The following is a 20,789-nucleotide window of genomic DNA, read 5'->3' on the forward strand; positions in this document are numbered from 1 at the left end:
TGCTAGAACGCCCCTTTCCTTAACCTTTGCTGGGCTTCACTGACACACAGCTTCTGCAGACGCCGGTCCTGGGCTCTGAGCTGGACGGGGGCTGGTAGATCATTGAAGGCTCGGAACCTTCTAAACGCCACGCTCTGGCTCTCTGGCCTCTGGCCAAGACTCCTCAGGCGCTATAATCATTAACTGCAGGAGGGAGCCCATCGGACAGGCACACAGGTATCGGAGCATCTGCTTCTGCTCAAGTGCACACAGCGACTACCGAGGCTCTGCGATGGAGAGAGGTGGGGAGAGAGGTGGCGGCGAGCAGGTGGCAGGGCAGGAGCGGGGTGCCGGGGGGCTGAGGCTGAGGAGGGAGATCGGCCTGTGGAGTGGCGTGTCCCTGATCATCGGCAGTATGGTCGGCTCTGGCATCTTCATGTCACCACAGGGGATCCTGGTCTACGTGGGCAGCCCCGGGGCCAGTCTCGTGGTCTGGGCGGTCTGTGGCCTGCTGGCCACTCTGAGTGCCCTGTGCTTCGCTGAGCTGGGGGCCCTGGTTCCCGAATCCGGCGGGGAGTATGCTTACATCCTACACACCTTTGGCTCCTTGCCAGCCTTCCTGGTCATCTACTCGTTCGTGCTGGTGGGCCGCCCCGCCTCCATCGCGGCCATCTCTCTGAGCTTCGCCGAGTACGCAGTGGCCCCCTTTTACCCTGGCTGCTCCTCCCTGCCCCAGGCGGTGCTCAAGAGCATGGCTGTCACTTGCATCCTGCTGCTGCTGCTGGTGAACTGCTGGAGCTCGAAGCTGGCCACCCAGCTGAACGACGTGTGCACGGTTGCCAAGGTGTTCTCCTTGCTGGTCATCGTGGTGGGCGGCGTGGTGGTGCTGGGCCAGGGGCGAGGCCGCACCGAAGCCCTGCTGTCCGCCTTCCACAACACGACGCAGCAGACCGGGCGCATCAGCATGGCCTTCTACCAGGGCCTGTGGTGCTTTGATGGCTGGAATACCCTCAACTATGTGTTGGAGGAGCTCAAGAACCCACAAGTGAGTCCATGAGACTGCTTTGGGGTGTGTGTGTGTGGGGGGGGTGGGGGCGAAGTCTCTGAGAATCAGCAGTTTCAGTGATCGTCCTTTGAGCTAAAACCACGAAAAATTGGTTGAAAACAGGGGCGCCCTTCCTCTACTCATGGGAATGGAATCCAGCCACTGTCCACTCTGATTAGTTTATGGAATTACATAGAAACTAGAGGCCCAATGCATGAAGATTCATGCAAGAACGGGCCTTCCTTCCCCTGGCTGCCAGCGCCGCTTTCCCGCCTTCCCACGCTGCCCAGAGGCCCTGAGCGGCTGGGGCAGTGCAGCACACCTGCACGCTGCACCTGTGTATGCAAACTAACCCACCATCTTTGTTGGGTCAATTTGCATACTCACTTCTGATTGGCTGGTGGGCATCGCAAAGGTACGGTCAATTTGCACCTTTCTCTTTTATTAGCGTAGATAATAATCCCTTCTCAAGTAAACAGAGGCCTTCACAGTATCATCCCCATGGTCTCATATTGCTGCCCTGCGAGGTAGGCATCATCATCCCATTTTTCATGGGGGAAAACCGAGGCTTAGGACGGAGACGTGATGTTGAGGTCATAGCGCTAGCAGGAGGCCATGCTTGGTGACTCGGTTTGATATCTCTGGGGCTGCTCTCTCTGTAACATAGTAGTACACACTTCATTCATACTTGCCATGGGAGCCACCATAGGACACAGCGGCATGGTTTGGGACAGGAGAGTGGGCCAGTCCTGCCTGGCTCACCCACCTGAGAACCTTGGGCTGGTTAGTCATTGCCTGGTGGGAGTGGGTCTGCAGGCCCCCCTGACCCCCTTGCCTCCCGGGAAGCATGTGGAACACTTGGAGTCTTCAGGTGGTGGGGGAGCTGAGGCTATAAATACATTTGCCTAGGATGCTATTCGTTTTCTTGTTCCCGGCAGGAGTTTTAAGTTCTTATAGGATGAAGCGGCCAGTCATTCCCTTTCTGTCCTAGATTGGCTTTAGGGCCATGAGGGCTGTCAGCTCTCAGCCAAGACCCCCTGGGTAGGGGTTTGGGAGGCCCTGTGAGGGGTCATGAGTAAATAAATGGCTGCATCCCAAGACAAGTTTATTTACAAAAGCAAGCAGCAGGCTGGCTGTGGTCCATGGGGTTGGAGTGGGAGATTAAGGTACTTGAGAATGAAACCAGAAAATGTCTCTGTTCTTGTGTCTCTGCCAGGAACCTGTCCGTGGCCCAACCGTAGGGCTCTGCAGCTGTCACAGCTCGTTAGCTGGTGGGTGGGCTGTCCGGGATGAGTCAAGTTCAGAAGCACAACCTCTGACTCGGCACGGGGCGGGGTCCGGCATGGTGGGTGCTCACCCGCTGAGGGCACCCTACTATGAGGCCCACAAGAGGGGGCACCCTGCCTCACAGGGCCCAGGCAGAGCCATATTTCCGGGACTGGGATCATGAGGATTAGTTGCTATGTGCACTCTGTGGCTGGGGCAAGTTCTTGGCCCTCAGATCCTCAGGGTTTAGAACTAGAAAGGAGATGGGAGGACCCAGCTCATAGGAGAATTTATTGTTACCTTATTTGTGTCACTGTCACAAGTTTTCCATGGGACCTGCTAGGTTGGGTGACCTACCATCCTGGTTGCTCAGGACTGAGGGGTCCCCAGGGATGCTGGACTTTCAGTGCTAAAAGCTGGAAAGTCCCCGGCGAACTGGAATGAGTTGGCCACCCTATCTGGCCCCTGCCCTTCGGACAGGACAGGGCAGACGGAGGCTTGGATACAATAAAGCAGGTGTGCTTGTTGGGGCTCTGCCGCTACTTGCTGCTGGAGTTCAGGAAAGGAGACCACCAGGAGGCAGAGCAATCTAGTGGGCTTCCTGGAAGAGGAGGACTGATGCGTTTTGTGGCTAAGCAGCCATATGGAAGCAGTAGGAACCTGAACCCAGAGACCAGAAAGAACAGGGCGTTTGTGTCTGAAGGAAAATGGGGGGCGGCCAGGCTGCTGCTGGAGTTCTTCCCCTGACCCCTCTGTCTCCTAGGAACCAGGTTCTGGGGGCCTGGGCCTGGGGTGAGGGCAGGCTCTGAGACGCTACTTCATCCTCAGTGCCCCGTGTGCTCCCTCCCGCGCCCAGATCCAAAGTTTTCTGTGAGCAGATCTCACCCCTGGCAGAAAGCTCTGGAAATTGCTCTTCACATTATATTGAAGAATGGAAGATACACTACGCAGGGGGAGATGCTGAACTGGGGGAGGGTCCTATTTAGGGGAGGGGGAGGAGGTCTGCCTGCCCCCACGGTGACAGCTCTGTGCCAATCTGAGTGAGAGCTCCCTGCGTCTTGGCAAAGAATGACCTCTTCTGGTTTTGTTTCATGTCACATTGTAAGTGTCAGGAACATGTCCTGGGGTGCCGTTGGGTACTGAGGGGAAGGTCTGGGCTCATCAGGGCTTGCCTGCCAGGATAACCCAAGGTAAGCTCAGTACCTATTGGGTGACCGTGGGTCCGCTGGGCACCGAGGCTTCACCAGTGCAAACTGGTCCGAGTGCCCACAGCCCCTGTGTCCAGTGCCCTTCTCTCCCTTCCTCTTTGCTGGCCTGGCAGAAAGGCAGACAGCGGGAAGTCCCATTTGACAGATTCCCCAATTTCCAGTTGAGGGGACTGAGCGTCAGAGAAGAACCCGTGAGTGTAATGGCCCTCAGCCTGGGTCTGAGTCCTGGGGCCCCCAGCCCCCGGCAGGGTTGGCCTGGGGGCCCTGGAATATTCCAGCTGAAGTGCTCAGTGAACAGCTGCCTATGCGACCTTTGCCTGTCTGGTCTCTCCCCTGTGCCTCTGCTCTGTGGTGGCCCCTGGTAGGAGTCCCTCCCCCTCCACCTGCCTGAACCTCTCCCATTCCTCAAGGAGAGCCCAGTGGAAGGCCCTGCTCATTCCAGACGTTTTGGTGATGGCTCCTCTCCCCTCCCCACCCCCGCTGGCCGCTCTGTGCCTCCACTGCTCTGACTGGGTAGGGCCCCTCACCACCGCCCAGTGCATCTGCCTGTGTGTGTGTGTCCATGCGGTGGGTCTCTGAGCTCATGGGGGAGGGGCACGTGGCCTGCGTGGCCCCAGGCCCTGGCACCTGCTCTGCAGCCGGGATGAGCTCAGTGCTGTGCTCAGGGGCCTGGGAAGGACCTCACGGGCGAACATATGGCCTCCTCTCTCCGACTGTACAGCAGAACCTGGTGTGGGCGCTGGTGATCGCCATCCCCCTGGTCACGGGCCTGTACCTCCTGGTCAACATCAGTTACCTGCTAGTGTTGTCACCCAACGAAATCCTCTCCACTGACGCTATGGCCGTGAGCTGGGGGTGAGTGACGTGTTCCTAGGCCGCCGGGCAGACACCAGGATGGGGGAGGATAGTGCCCCATGGGTGTTAGAACTTCCTCCGCCCGGCTGGCGTGGCTCAGTGGTTGAGCGTCAACCTATGAACCAGGAGGTCACGGTTCGATTTCCGGTCAGGGCTCAATCCCCAGTAGGGGGCGTGCAGGAAGCAGCCGCTCAATGATTCTCTCTCATTGCTGATGTTTCTATCTCTGTCTCTCTCTCTCTCCCTTTCTCTCTGAAAATCAATAAAATATATATATATTACATAAAAGAATTAAAAGCAACTTACTCGGATGTCTCGCTTGCTCGGTTTCCAGATGGGGCCTGTGACAGTCTGCCAGGCTGCTGCTGGAGTTCTTCCCCTGACCCCTCTGTCTCCTAGGAACCAGGTTCTGGGGGCCTGGGCCTGGCTGGTGCCCTTGGCTGTGGCACTCTCAACATTTGGCTCTGCCCACGGGACGTTCTTCAGCGGGAGCCGTGTGTGCTACGTGGCTGCAAGAGAAGGCCACATGGTGAGCGAGGCGGTCTGGGAAGGACTGCGAGCTAAGCTTTCTCCTGCCGGGAGCCTAGCAGGGAGCCCGAAGCAGGACTTGCCCTCTAGACACAGCCCCCTTCCTCTGAGAATGGGGCTCCGTGCATCTGCATCGGAACTCCAGTCCCTTTACTTCCGGCTTTGGAGGGTCACCGTGCTGGGTCACAGGAGTGGAGCTACTGTGTACCCTCCGGCCACTCCGCTGGGGCCCTCTCGGACGCTCTGTTAGCTTTGCTGCAATCATGCTGCACCCCCGCATCTCAAAGGCTTACAACCACCAACGGTTCATGTTGCCTCGAGTTGGTGGATCAGGCTGGGCTTGTGCTTGGGTGTTCTCATTCCAAATGTGAGTCCTGGGGCATGTCTTGCCACAGCAGCTAGCAGGGGCTCAAGACACCAAGCCAATCACACGAGCACAAACAGAGTCTCTACTCCTGCTAAAACTTCATTGGCCAAACCCAACATCAAAGGGTGGGAAACTGTATTTCTCCCCCAGAAGTGGGGAGATGGAGACCGAGTGTTTGCTGAACAATAAAACAGTCTACCAACAATAACCCACCGTCCCTCTCCATGCTCCAGGCACACTTGTCCTGCCCTCTCCTCCATCCTTCTCCATCTCTCCCCAAACCCACGTCCGTCCCTCTTCCCATCCTGGGGTGAGCAGTAGAAAGTCAAAAGACCTGGCCAGGCACCTGCTTCAGCCTCCACGCTCCCGCCCCACACACTAAGCTATTTGGGTCTTGGCTGGTCTGTGGGGACAGGCCCCTCCATCCTGCACCCTGAGCCTGGTCACCCCAGGCGAGCCACAGACCCACATCGGGAAGCCGTGGGAACTGGGGACTGTTAGGTTGGGCACACTGGTGTCCAGAGTGAGTTAGGCAGGGAAGCGGACTGGCAGCTTCCCCAGGCACCGTCCACTGTGGCTCCCCTGGGGAGTGCCTGACACCTGCCTTTGCTCCCCAGCCCCGACTTCTGTCCATGGTTCACACCCGTCGCCTCACACCGACTCCCGCTCTGGTGTTCACCACAGCGGTGACTTTGGTCCTGGTCATCCCAGGGAACTTCAGCAACATCGTGAACTTCTTCAGGCAAGTGAGACGGCCCGCCCAGGCTGAGTATCTCGTGGGCCCTATGTGTACACACTGAAACTTGTACCTATGCACATAACTATATACATGCACACGCGGGAAGTCCCGTGTGTGTGTGTGTGTGTGTGTGTGTGTGTGTGTGTGTGTGTGTGATCTCCACTATAAATATCCACACACACACTTACACACTTCTGGGAGCCCAGGCACACACATTTCAGCCATTCTCCTCCAGTTGTTTCCAAAATTAAACGTGGCTCTCTCTTCTCCTGCTCTGTTTACAAAAATTCAATGAGACAGATGAACCAGGAGGTCGAGAGAGAGGCGAGTTAAAGGCTTGTGTTGTCTTTCTCACTTGTATTTTTATTGCTGTTCCTCTAGTCCAGTGGTCCGCAAACCGCGGCTCGCGAGCCACATGTGGCTCTTTGGCCCCTTGAGTGTGGCTCTTCCACAAAATACCACGGCCTGGGCGAGTCTGTTTTGAAGAAGTGGCGTTAGAAGAAGTTTAAGTTTAAAAAATTTGGCTCTCCAAAGAAATTTCAATCGTTGTACTGTTGATACTTGGCTCTCTTGACTAATGAGTTTGCCGACCACTGCTCTAGTCTGTCACTATTCAGGCTTTATTCACACGATGGCAGCCCTTGGTTCTGCTGTGATTTTTCCTTTGGAGTCTGGTCTGCATCCTGGACTCTGACCCAACATGTCTCTGTTGAACGCAGGGCAGACCCACAGGCAAGCACAATGATTGCAGCAAAGTGGGGAGATGATCTCCCCTTGATCACCTTCCCTGGGGCAGAAATGACGGGCTGTTGTGCTGGCCAGGTGTAATTTGGTAGCCTCATTTGCAGCTGGTTTATGGGCAGGTCTGCAGGCAGAGGGAGTTCTCAGGGTAATTTTTCAAGCACCACATGTCCCTCCTTTTGTTGTCATAAGTGTAATGCATCTTTGAGAACAGGAGATGCAGTGCCTGATGTGACTTTCTTCAGAACATTAAGTAACAGACATGGCTTTTCTTATTTTTTTTTCCCTGCGAGAAAAAAAATAAAAATCATTCTATGGTGAGAATAAAATCAAATCTATGGTGACCATAGCGGGTCTTCAGACTGAGACTGGGGAGTGTGACTGAGAATGTCCCAGCCCAGAGTGAGGACGCTAGGAATTCACTGCATCTCAGCTAGGACCCAGCATCTCCGGTCTTGACCGCCTCAAGAGATGGCCTGGTCTGGACCCTGCCTCCAAGGCTAGGTGGAGTTTTCATCAGACCTACTCCAGCCACTCAGTGACCGACACTGGGAAAGCAGAAGCCAGGATTTGTCTGGGTGGGGGGATCGGCTACGAGGGTGCGGGTCCCTGAGAAGCTCACAGGCTTCCCTTGAGATGCCGTCAGACTCTCTCTTTTGGAAAACAGACACTCCTCCCTCCCCGTGAAAGTTGTCCTCCTCTGTCCAGCCAGGGGCAGTCAGAGGCTTGATCAGGAACCACGTGGTGAGGTGTTGCCCCTTGGTGCCAGAAGGCGAAGGAGGCGGAATGGGCCAATGTTGACCCTCCAGGGCATCCTCGTCCTCAGTGCCCCCGCCTTGCCTTCTGTCCTTGTCTTCATGGATCAGGGGAGCTGGAGGTGGCTGCAAGGCCCTGGATGAGCTTGTACTTCTGCCCCAGGTTTGTGCCTGGTAGGCCAGCCTGTGGCAGGGCCTGGTAGTGAGTGACTCAAGTCTGCCTTTCAGCTTCCTTGCCTGGGTCACCTACGGAGCTACCTTCAGCTGTCTCCTGTACCTGCGGATGAAGAAGAAGAACCTACCCCGCCCTTACAAGGTAGACGTTGGGGTACACATTGGGCTTTTTCAACCCTAGGCTGCTGCGTGAGGCTGGTCGTTGGACCACAGCCTCTTTCAGGACCCAGAGGGAGAGGGTAAGGGGTGGCCACTGTCATCTCTGGTAGAGAATTTCTCTATTTCCTGGGGTGGGGGGTGAGGGACATCTGACTCACACGGCATTGATTCTGCTCGCTGGGGATTCACTTCTGTGGGGGACCCCATGGGAGAACAGTGGGAGCCAAGTGCAGGAGGAGGCACGCACACAGCTGGACTCACAGAGCACAGAGAGGACTGGGCTGGTCCCAAAGCTTCTGCTCCCTGGAGGGCCCTCTGTGGCCCAGCAGGTGACTCCCCTGGCCAGGCAAGGTGTCATATCCAGGCAGGGCCTGGAGGGGAGGAGCTGGTGGCAGGTGGAAGCAGCAGGCAGGCAGGTGGCAGGAGGCACAGAGCCCAGGACCACCTACCGCCTCCCAGGCTCCTCTTCATCACCCAGGGCTCTGCCCATTGCAGGTCCCCACCGTCATCCCCGTCGTGGTGCTCCTTGCTTCTCTCTACCTGGTCCTGGCACCCATCATGGACCATCCGCAGATCGAGTTCCTCTACATCTTCCTGTTCCTGCTCAGCGGGTTCCTGGTCTACTTCCTGTTTGTCTACTTCCAGCACCAGCCCCAGTGTTTGCAGACGGCCACCCTGCATCTCCAGCTGCTCCTGGAAGTTGCTCCAGCCACTAAAAACGTTGGCTAACCAACCAAAGTACTTGTACGCAAGCATATAAGCATAACCAAAGGACACAGACAATGGGGGGGGGGGGGGGGACATGTGCGGGGGTGGGGGGTGGGGAGGAGTGGCTGGGGAGAGGTCAATGGTGGAAAAAGAAGACATGTAATACTTTCAGCAATAAAGAATTTAAATTTTTAAAAAATTGACTGATGGGCTGGGCAGGTCTGCTCTGCCCTCTTTACTGCAGATGACTCTGTCCTCACACGAGTGGCCTGGCCAGCCTCTGTAGGTGGACTGTGTGCGCATAATTCTAACAAGCCCCTAAAGTGCCAGGACATGGTGTTGTGGAGTTTTGGGTTAAGCACCCAGCACAGCGTCCCCCTCTCCCTCCCCTCCCCTCCCCTCCCTTGCGCCTTCTCTGAGAACCGCTCCTTCAGCCCAGGACCTCACAGCTGCACTGAATATAGGAGTAAACAGCATCGTTAGAGCCAGTTTCCCATTAGCGGCGATCAGATCAGCGTTTCACCTATGCCAGCTGATCTGGTGGAAGATGAAAAGGCAGAGAAACACTTAGATGGTGAGACACCAATGGGGTGGAAAGAGCCACTTGGCAGAGACGGGCACCCGGCCTCGGCCTCGCTCTCCCTTCTCACTGGCACAGGCCTGTCCCCCAGGCCCCGGGGGTGGAGTGAGGGACAGAGGAGGCGGGACCAGCCTGAGTCACTGCCTTTGTGTGGGGACCCTGCTGAGGAGCCCCATCTCTGGGTGAGAGTCACTGATCCTGGTGCACTCACCACTGTTCATCATCACAGCCCAGGGCGTGGCCTCTTGAGTGTGAGCCTCAAACTGGGGGAGATTCCAGCCCGTCTCTATGGGCAACCAGTTCGTTCTAAAGGCAGCATCACCCAGCTTCATGCTCCAACACTGGGCCGTGCCCCTGGCTGGCCTGCTCTGGGAGTATGGTGGGGGCTGACTGGGAGGCTCAGGGAGGAGGGGTGGGGTCAAGCGAGGGCCATTTGGCTCAGAGAATGGGGGCCCTGAGTGAGCCCTGGGGCTTGAGGGCACTGCAGCCTGGGAGAGGAGCTGGTGCTCCGGAAGGTGAGTCTGGCTCCTGGTGCTGAGGGAACCGAGGGTGAGAGTGGCTCTCCCGGGGACCTGGGGGGTGGGCAGCAGCAGGTCTGAGGGGCGCGGATGGGTCTGAGGCCACAGCAAGGCCGGGCTGGCCTGCTTCCTGGTTGCGGGTGAGGAGGCGAAGTCAGCCATGGCTCAGAGTCCGAGGCCAGCTGACCCAGTGTTCATGTTGTGGTTCATGGAAATAGGGACGTGGGGAGGAGGGGCGCTAGAGGAAAGGAGGCGTTTCACTGTGTCCAGTTGGAAATGGTGTGGGACTTCCCTGTGGCGATAATCAGGGGGGTTTGCCTATCTGCAGCTCAAACACCATCAAGGCTGAGATGCATACCTAGGAGTAACGGGGAACAGCAGCCTTGGAAGTGAATGCGAGTGTTGAAGACAGTTTTCCACGCCGGAACTACGCTGTTCAAGGGAGTGACCAACGTCAGGGAGATCCACCAGGCCTGCTTCCAAACTGTCCCCACCCCCCACATATACACGTGTGCTCACTTCCTGCTGCATCCGGTCACAACACTCACGCCCCAGGCTGCGGCATCAGGAGGGAGCCACACGGAGGAGCTCTTAAAGAACTGGCCTCTTCCCGTGGGGGTGGGGCCTGGTCAGAGGATAGCCAGCTCCTTTGCTGTGTGGGGCACGTTCACCACCTCCTGTCCCCAGAGCCACCTCCTCTCCTGACCCACCACACTCAGAGTCTTGGCTTTGGGTCTGGCCTGGGTGGTGTCTCAACAAACCACCAGTGCTTGGAAGGCCGAGGGGCTGTTTGGGGGCTTTGTTTCCCCATCTTGCACCGTAGTTCCCCTGGGCCCAGGCCCTGTCTGCTGGGACCCACTTCCCAGGGCCTGGGGGTCTTATTTTTGAATGGCCCTGGGGCTGGCTGCTGTCCCCAGCTGCCCATTTCTGGTACTAAGTGATGGACATGAAGGCCATCTAAACACTTGACCTTGCCTGTTGACCCCTGGGAACCTTTCTGAGGCTACCTGCACACAGGTTTACTGGGTTCCCTGCTCCTTTCTCCCTCCCCTCCCTGTCCTCATCCCCAGCCGTTCAGCCCCTGCCCTTTGTCAGTTGCCTTTTTGTGGCTGCCCTCCTCTGAGGCTGGAGAGACTGGCATCGTCACCTGATGCTTTCAGGCTGATGGGCTCTTGCTGGGGAGAAGCTGACAGGACCTCCCAGGAACCCGCCGACAAGGGAGACGTGGAGCTTGCTGAGCTCCAGCGGCGCGAAGCACAGTGTGGGTCTGGAGCGGAGACACAGTGGCTTGAGGACTAGCTAGCACAGGGCCCTTTCCGGGCTTGGCCAACGCTGGCCATCCTCTGGGGCTTAGCTCAGGTGTGGTTTCCTCCAGGCAGCTGCCTCTGGGCCCAGGGCTGCCTTCCTCTCCCACAGAACCCTGTGGCCCCTTCGAACCAGCACAAGCCACCTTGCAGGGGAGCCTCTCTTTGTAGGTCGGCCCCCCTCACGTGGCCGTGAGCTTCTGGAGGAGAGAGACTTTGAAAGCAACTTGTGACGTTCTCGGGGCTAACCATGCAACACGGCTCACTAAGTCTTGGCTGAACCGCGCTCTCCGGAAGAAAGCTGGGGAGTAAGTGAGGAGGATGCCCTGGCCCCTGGCTCTCTCTCCCACAGGGGTGCCCAGGCACTGCCAGCTTTCCTCTGACAAGAACATCGTTAGCATTTATTGAACACCAGGCTGGTACCAGGTGGGGTTCTTCTCATTCCACGTGTATCAACTCTTTCAATCTTTACAAATATATAACCGGAGGCACAGAGAGGTTAAGCAACTTGCCCGATCTCACACAGGCAGAAAGTGGTAGAGCCGGATTTGAATTCAGAAAGTCCGCATTCCAGAGCCTAGGCCAGTGGTCGGCAAACTCATGAGTCAACAGAGCCAAATATCAACAGTACAACGATTGAAATTTCTTTGGAGAGCCAAATTTTTTAAACTTAAACTTCTAACGCCACTTCTTCAAAATAGACTCGCCCAGGCCGTGGTATTTTGTGGAAGAGCCACACTCAAGGGGCCAAAGAGACTCATGTGGCTCGCGAGCCGCAGTTTGCCGACCACTGGCCTAGGCCTTAGACACTATTTTGCCCAAGGATAATGGGAATTAGGAAAATGTGGCCAACTTATACTGATGCCAGTGGTAATAATAATACTCATATCAAACCCTACCTCCACTGTAGATACCTTCCCATCACATTACTCCTATCTAGAACAATACCTCTTTTCTTTGGAGGAACTGAGCCTCCCAGCGTTCCAAGCATGCAGTTCTAGAAAAGGCTGCTAAACATGGTACCCCACATCCACAGGTGGGCATGTGACCCAAGTGGGGCCAATGAGAACCTTCTCTGGGATTTTTCAAGGCGGTACTAATCGGTGAGGGGAGCTCCTGCTGGCAGGTGACGCTGGGAGATGCTCCGGCTGTGGGAGAAGCCAGACGGACAGACAAAGAAGCTGGTCGGCGAGAGCTGCAGGGTGAGAGAGCAGGAGAGCACCTCCTCGCCCTGTCCTGGGTCTTGAGACTCAGCCAGCACATTCCGCTTTGGCCTCATCTGGTTCATGTCTGGTTTCTCACCCTGGCGACCGAAATAGCAACGTAGAGTTTACAGAACCCTTGCATAGGAAATTGATTCTTATACTAGCGGGAGGAGGCAGGCAGGCAGGCAGGCAGGGGCCGTCTCCTATTGTTATTTCTCAGAAGGCGAACTGAGGTTTGGAGCAGCGAAGTGATTTGCTAAGCGGCGAGTGAGTGGCAGAGCTGGCGAAGCAGCCAGTGGCTTCCCGTGGGCCAGGGTTGTTTATTTTTCTGGCCTGTGCTTCCAGGGGGCCCAGTGGAGCGGGGGGAGGGGGGATCTCAGCCCCACACCTCCCTCAGTTCTAGTGCCTCACTATCTCAGAACCCCGGGCTCGGGAATCCACCCACCCAGCACCTCGTCCACTTCTGGGGACCTTGATGGCTTGTAGGGAAGCTCCTGCTCTTGCCAAACCAGATTGGGGGTTCTGTGTCTGGTCTGAGGCCCAGTCCAGGGAGGAGGGTGGGGTAGAGGCATCCCCTCTGGCCTGGGGGCTGGAAAACTGGAGGCACCTGTGGGTTGGGAGCTTGGAGATCCAGCTTAGGGTTGCCAAACGCCAGCATCAGCTACTGATGTGAATCCTAGTTTAGAATCTTCTTAACCATGGCAAGAGCCGGGGTCGGGGAGGGAACTTCCTGTTGACTGCTGGCTGGTCTGGGGGAGACATCCTTCTGTGGTTACTGTGAACCCTGACATCTCTCACTCTTCCCTGAGGCTGACTCATACCCTTGCCCTTTCAGGGTTAGAAGATTGTGCTCCCTGGAGCCCAGGGTCACTCCTCTCTGTGGCGGGGCCTGGATGCAGCCTATGGTAACAGCAGCCCACCTGATGTCGTCTCACCTGCCCACAGCTTGGGTGGCACCCCATTTCACAAAGAAAGAAGCCAGGCTTGCAAACGTTAGCAAAAACTAAAATAAAAGAGAGGATGCTAGTGAGGTTTGAACGTCAGATAAACAACTGTAAAAAAAAGTATTTTCAGAGAGGAAGGGAGAGGAAGAGAGAGATAGAAACATCAATGATGAGAGAGAGTCATTGATTGGCTGCCTCCTGCATGCCCTCTACTGGGGATCGAGCCCACAACCCGGGCGTGTACCCTGATCGGGACTCAAAACGTGACCTCCTGGTTCATAGGTTGATGCTCAACCACTGAGCTACCTGGGACGAGGGTCTCAGCTCAAGGAAAGAGCCAATTCGCCCTTCCTCCACCTTTCTGTCCCATATGGCCCCTCCACAGCCTAGAGGATGTCACCTTCCTGAGGGTGATCTTCACTCAGCCCACCGAGTCAAATGCTGATCTCTTCTGGAAACACCCTCAAAGACACACCCAGAAATAACATTCTATTTACCAGCTGTGTGGGCATCCGCTAGCCCAGTCCAGCTCACACGTAAGTAAAACCAGCCATCACAGCCCCCATTATCATGTTCTACTCCTCTCTACTCCAGTAAAATCTTCGAAAAGACTACATTGCCTAGTTGGAGGCACCTCGTGTTCTTTTGTTGGTTTTATCTCACACTGTGGAGCATTTTTGAATAAGTCTCTTCACCTCTCTGTGCCTCAGTTTCCCCATCTGTAAGACAAGGAAGTTAGTCTTGCTTCATAGGAAATTGTAAGTATGAAATAAGAAAGTGTTTGGCATGTTTCACTAATAAACTCCACTAACTTTAAACTTTATAAAAGAAAGAAAGACAGGAAAAAAAGAAAAGTGTTTAGCAAACGTCTCAGGACTTGAGCACCTGGCGGGGGCATGTACACTCCCTTCTGGTGGCCATCAGAGGGTGGGAAAGGCTAGCTGGGCTGTGCTGCCCATACAATGGACCACATGAGAGGGCGGGGGTGGGGGTGGGGGGGGGCGGGGAGACTGGCTGCAGCCACAGGGCCTCTGCCACTTGGGCCATATGATTTGTTTGCCTCTATGGTGTTGGAGGTAAAGATGCCACGTAGAGTTTGTGGCCAGTCCCTGTGGGAGAAACACAATGCAGACCTTGGGTTCTGGAGCGAGGCCATGCCCTCTGGGTAGAGAACTAAATGTCTTTTGAAAAACAACTTCTGCATACTTCTGGGTCCTGGGACAGACAGTACCTCTGAGCACAGGACACTGAGTGAACATGCAGCTGGAATTACCCCTCAGGACCCGAGTCCTGTCAGAACGACCACACGGTAAGGTTGAGTGGGCCCAGCCACAACCCACAGTGAGATGGGAGGCGTGCATCTCTGAGCGTGAATGGGACCAGAAGGCACAGCAAGCAGGAAGCCCAGGAACCCTATGGCACCCACCACAGTCACATCCATGCCCCTCCCCCACGCTCATGGCTGTAGGGAGGATCTGAAACGACCAGCTGATGAAAGAGGACAAACCCAAGCTGGCTTTGTGGGTAGGTTCCCTTGGTTACATGGGAATCTCTAAACAACAACAGGGTGTCTGTGTGCGCACCCAGATGTCTGTATAGGCTCCTAATAGATCTCCAACTAACAATTTTTGTTCCTTGGGTCCATCTACCACGTAGCAACCAGGATGATCTTTTAGAGCATAAACCTCAGTATTTCACATGTTGTATTAGTCTGCTAGGACTTCCAGAACAAAATGCCACAGACTGCGGGGGTCTAAGCAACAGAAGCTTATTTTCTCACAGTCCTGGAGGCTGGAGGCCCAAGATCAAGGTGTTGGTAGGTCCGGTTTCTGGTGAGAACTTTCTCCTTGGCTGGCAGGCGGTGGCCTCTCGCTGTTCTCATGTGGATTTTCCTCGGCACACGTGCTCTCCTGGGGTCTCTTCCTCGTCTTATGAGAACACCGATTCAGGACAGACCCAAATCCTTTAAGTGGTCTACCAGGTCTGCATGACCTGCCTCCTGCCTGTGCTCCAGTCTCATCTGGCCAACTCTCTCCTTTTCTGTGTTCTCAGCTCCTCAAACACGTGGGCTTCTTCCCTTCCTAGGAACTCAGTACCTGCTGTTTCTTCTGCTTGAATTATTCATTACCACCCTCCTCCACTGTGGTAGCCTGTGTAATGCCTATTTATTCCTCAAAAATTAGCTCCTGCCTGGCCGGTGTGGCCCAGTGGTTGAGTGTCCACTCATGAACCAGGAAGTTACGGTTTGATTCCCCAGTCAGGGCACATGCCCGGGTTGTGGGCTCCATCCCCAGTAGGGGGAAGGCAGGAGGCAGCCAATCAATGACTTTCTCTCTCATCATTGATCTTTCTATCTCTCCCTTTCCCTTCCTTTCTCTGAAATCAATAAAAACATATTTAAAAAATTAGCTCCATGTTTTCCTCAAGAAGTTTTTCTTGATCCTGACACCAGGTCAGGGCCCACACTTATATCTTCACTCCGCATGCCTTACTTCTCCTGTGGCATTACACCATTGTCACTAAATCTTTAGCTGTGTAATTCATTGTTTCGTGTCTCTTTCCTTTCCATAGACCAAAAGCTCCGAGGTAGGAGGGACCATAGTTCTTTTGTTCACTGCTGTATCTTCAGCAGCTAGCACAAAGCACTATCCACACAAGGTGTTTAAAAAAATAGCCTTTTAAAGAGCTAATTCACAAAGGTCAAAGGTAGATTCCTTACTGAACTTTCAGGTGAAGAGAAGAACCAGCAAGCATCAATCATTTAAAAGCTCTCTCCCTCCACGAGCCTCTTCCTTGCCAGGAAAGCCAGGCTGATGAGCCTGATACCATCTTGGCCTATTTTGGGAACTGCACAGAAGACTCTAGTGAAAACCTCAGTGGTGAATGTTACATTTCCATCTTTGCCCAAATCGCTCCATCAGGGCAGATGGTTTTCAAAGATAGCCGAAGCAATTTGTCCCGTGCTTCTTTGCAACGTCCCGTGACTTTGCTGCTCCTTCTGAGAAGAGGGAGTGTCCACTTGTCCTGTCCTTAAACCTGGGTTGGCCTTGTGACCTGCTTTGGCCAATGGAGTTGAGCAGAAAGTGATGCTATGTGAATTCTAGGCCTTGCCTGCAAGCGTTAGTAATAGAGTCTTCTCCCTCTCTCGTAGAAAGCGCCCAAAGACCACCGTGTAAGGAAGCTGGGTTAGCCTATTGGAGGGTGAGACCAAGTGGAGGGGAGGCAAGGTGACCCGGCTGACCGCCAGCACCAAGTTTCAGACACGTGAGCGGGACCCACGTGAGCGGGACCCTTAGGGCCTTGCCACCCCGCCAATCCTCCAGATGAAACTAACCAGGTGAGGAAGCCCAGGAGAGACCAATAAAGGAATTCACAGAATTCAGAGAATAATAAATCTTTGCTGGGTGATTTGTGACCCAGGAATAGCTGAGCGGAACATCAATCCTCCTGATTTTCCATAATAATCCCATTTTTCCCTTCTCTAGACAGTCATGCCCTCCCTCCTGACTCTCCTACTCAGTATGAATCATCAGAGTGCTCCAGAATGTCCATATCTCCAACTGTAAATCCAAAAGAAAGGACAGACAAGAGAAACGATTCCAGCTGAACCTGGATGGAAGGGCGTTGTTTGGAACCACATTCTTGGAGAGGTGGCCACATTCACTCACCTAGGACAGTGGTCGACAAACTCATTAGTCAACAGAGCCCAATATCAACAGTACAACGACTGAAATTTCTTTTGAGAGCCAAATTTTTTAAACTTAAACTATATAGGTAGGTACATTGTTATTAACTTAATTAGGGTACTCCTAAGCTGGCCTTTGCTAAAATCTCAAGGGGCCAAAGAGCCGCAGTTTGCCACTGACCTAGGCTATGGGGCCCTCAAGGTGGGAGATAGAGGCACATCTCATATGCCCTGGGCAGCAGTTTCTGAACTCAAAATGCAACCCAGGATTTTTGTCATAGTCAATGCTCCCTCCTATGACACAGGTGTTTCTCCTAGAAAGTCTCCCACATGTGCCCATTGGCCTACCATTTGCACCATAAATCACGGCAGCATTGTTTATCTGAGAAAAGCATGGAAATAATCCAAATGCCCAACAACAGGAGAATGGACAAATATTTTAAAAATGGAACCTAATACAGGTAAAATGAGTGAACAAGAGCGACGCGTATTAACATAGCTAAATCCCAAAAAGCATCATCGAGCAAAAACAGCGGGCTGCAGAGCTTATGTAAAGTCTGATAGGATTAGTGTGAAAATTTGAAACATTCAAAACACTCTTTAGGACCCACTCATACATAGTAAATATATAAATACGTGCACGGGGATGAGAAACAACATATTGGAGGGAGGGAGGGTGAGGAGAAGGATTGGGGAGGGGTACACAGGAGTTTCATCTGTACTGAAATGATTAGAAATAAATGCGGGAAATTCAAAGATGGGCAAAGCTGGGTGGCAGATGTTATTCTCTATATTTTTCTTGTGCTTCAATCATTCTGTGATTTAAAAAATCTGAAAGTGCCCCTTCCCTCCTCTCACTGGCCAGGCGTACCTTTTCTTCAGCCCATTTTTCCCTACCTTGTAAAGTCATACAACATAAAGAGGTCCATGGGATGCTTGCTTTTCTTTTCTGACACTGGAGCTTTAAGCCAGAGAGTTTTAAAGGGAAAGGAAAGTTGCCCCCAGCGAGTGCTGTTTTTCCCAATGTGGGCTCAAGAAAGGATTACGGAGGGAGTGAATGATTTTGGCAGGACTTCCTGACTCAACTGGGCGTTGCCAGGCCTGCCGGCAGGTCTCAGGGGTAACCTCACCATTGTCCCGTTCACACGGCTGGTTGAGTTTCCTTAACGCACGGCAGCCAGGTTCCAGGAAGAAGCATTCCACGAGGGCAAGCCCCGTTGTGCAAGTGCTTCTCAAGCTGCAGCTTGCATTGGACTTACTGATGTCTCCGGGCGGAAGCTAGTCACCTGGGTAAACTCAGACTCATGATGGGAGGGGACCACGCAGGAGATGGATACATGAAAGGGGGGGGGACGGGATGTAGTTTGGTGAGGGCACCCAAGTTGCAATATACCACTCAGTTCAAACTTTCTCTGACCTCCTCAGGCCCCGCCCCTGTGCCTACCACCCTGGATTGAAACAGTCATTTTACTGGTTATGACTGTTGTTGTCCTGCATTGCCATTTATATTTATGAACTGGAGCTCCCCTGAAGACAGGAACTCCTTGTAATTTCTCCCGGTAACCCATTGCTGGCACAGAGCTTGTTTGCATAATCTGTGATCCAATGAGAACAGCAGTTGTCATCACCTCCTTCATATCTGCCAAGTTCAAGGCCTGTCCCTACCTCAATTAGATGTAGGCAGGTCAACAGCTGTCTGAAGCCAAGTATACTAAGTCCCCGAGTCCCTTAGAGCAGTGGTCGGCAAACTGCGGCTCGAGAGCCACATGCGGCTCTTTGGCCCCTTGAGTTTTTAGCAAAGGTCAGCTTAGGAGTACCCTAATTAAGTTAACAACAATGTACCCACCTATATAGTTTAAGTTTAAAAAATTTGGCTCTCAAAAGAAATTTCAGTCGTTGTCCTGTTGATATTGGGCTCTGTTGACTAATGAGTTTGCCGACCACTGCCTTAGAGCATGGCAGCTAGGTCCTCCGCTGAGGTCCTCGCATGTAGGAGACACCTAACATGTTAGTGGAATGAATGAATGAGTGAGCAAACTTCCTAGGCATGGCAATGGGATTGCCAAGGTTTTAAAGGGAACGGAACGCTTAAAAAATTAACTCTTAGTTTCTGCAGGTAAGGCCCCCTTGATTTGTTAAAAAGGGAAGTCATCTAGTTTCCAAGGCATCCGCTTCTTAAACATACACTGTGACTGAGCTGAGCGGAAGTCACATGACTCCACACTCCACAGAGGAAGCAGTCCCATCAGAGAGTTGTCCAGAGAGAGTTCCCGTGTTCTCCTTCCTGATTGAGGACCCTTGGGAAGAAGTTCCTTTAGCTGAGCCCTATCCCACTGACCTGTCTGGCAGCTGGAGCAGAGGCAGAGGCCTGGGCCGGTGGGGTGAAGTGTATCCGTCAGAGACGCCCCACAAATGTGTCCTGCTCCCCAGGTTCCCTGGTTCTGAGCAGTGGGTCCGAATATAGGCGCCTTCTTGTGCTATAAATAGTCAAGACACATCTTCTGTGGTAACACACTGGAGTGTGGAAACCTATTGTGAATTTTTAACTCCTCCCCTATTGCAAAATTCTGACCTCATAGAGAACAGGAGAAGTGAATCACCTCCGAATAAATACTCTGATTAGATCATCTGCTTTGCATTCAAGCCTAAAAAAGGGAAGAGAAAAAACCTGGGTGGTGTTGCCCTCTGGACTGCCCTCCACCTTGCTGAACGCTCACCCGCGCTCAGCTGTGAGAATAAGTTACTCTTACCTAAGCTCACATTTCCCTAGGTTCCATCCTTTGGAATATTTCATCTTTGGGCCTCGGTATAAGCAACGCACATAAAAGAAGACCCTGAATAATGAAATTAAATAAAAAGGATTTTTGTCCTCTAAAAGTTTTCCCCCACTTTATGAAAAAAGTAACTCCTATTTTTAGCAGGCGGGCCCCCCCCTTGACTTGCTAAAAATGAAATTCATCTAGTCGGGGACCACACCCTGGGTCTGCTGGCCGCACGGCGCCTGCTCTGCCTGTGCCTTTCTGGACAGCACAGCAGTTTGCTTTTAAATTCGGAAGTTCTCTGGCTTACCTAGGGCGTGTTCTCTGGTTCCCCAGTCCCCACTGCCGCCTAATGTCTTACACACAGTTACATTACCCGCGGGACCCCTCGTCCATTTCTGTTTCCCACCTCTGAGTTCTCCCTCTCATCTTACAAATGGAGACACGGAGACCTAGGAAGGATGATTCGCCCAGGGCTGTACGGCTGGGAATTGCAGAGCCCAACACGCAGGTCTCCAGCCTCCCGGCACCAGGCTCTCTCCCCCCAGCTTTCCTGCATCGACACACCACTTTCCCGTGGTTTTGGCTACATTAACAAATGCATGTGCAATTTCAGCATTTGCCACAGAACCAGCAAGCATTTGCTGGGGTGGATTTTGTAACGACAGCGCTTATGTAATGGCAAGTCCTTGTGACCTTCCTCTTTCCTTTCTGCCCTCCCCTTCAGCAGGCCAGACAAGCCTCCCCCCACTGTTGTCATCAGGCGAAGCTCACGGGCTGCATCTGCTGATGGCTGCTTCTCCTTTCCCTCCGATGGCTCCGCATAAAATCAGCACAGGACACGTTTCAGATGGTGCAAATGGGCAGCTCCTTCTTCTGGAAAAATCCGGCTTGTTATTCAAGGCCCTGCTCAAGTGTGACCTCTTGTGAGAAGCCAGCTCCACCCTTCATTTATATATTAGTGATAGCATGTCCCACAGTGGGGTGTGTGTGTGCTCCCCCTTACATGTTAGTCCTAAGCCTAACTTACCTTTTTTTTAAATAAAAAAAAAAATCAATTACAGTTGACAGTCACTATTATGTTAGTTTCAGGTCTGCAGCGCAGTGGTTAGACATGTATATAGCTTATGAAATGCCCCCTAATAATAAGCCTGACTTATCTTTTGCGTCTTCACCTCCCCTTCTCCACTCCCTCCCCTAAATCCACGTTTACTGAACTGAAGTCAGAAGATTGAGATTGACAGGAAAGTTCCAGAAAACAACCGACAAG

At 53.5% G+C, this 20,789-nt stretch overlaps 1 protein-coding gene across 1 annotated transcript; it reads left to right on the top strand.

The window, feature by feature from the left end:
* Positions 1-271: 271 nt before the first annotated feature.
* On the top strand, positions 272-8,545 carry LOC307111583 (b(0,+)-type amino acid transporter 1-like; the record flags this gene model as incomplete). Its single annotated transcript, XM_079791591.1, has 6 exons — positions 272-1,024; positions 4,220-4,353; positions 4,753-4,882; positions 5,866-5,990; positions 7,712-7,799; positions 8,312-8,545. The coding sequence occupies 6 exons, from the start codon at positions 272-274 to the stop codon at positions 8,543-8,545; spliced, it is 1,464 nt and encodes a 487-aa protein (XP_079647717.1).
* Positions 8,546-20,789: the final 12,244 nt, after the last annotated feature.

Source organism: Cnephaeus nilssonii (assembly GCF_951640355.1).
Source record: "Cnephaeus nilssonii genome assembly, chromosome: 15".
NCBI classification, from domain to species: domain Eukaryota; kingdom Metazoa; phylum Chordata; class Mammalia; order Chiroptera; family Vespertilionidae; genus Cnephaeus; species Cnephaeus nilssonii.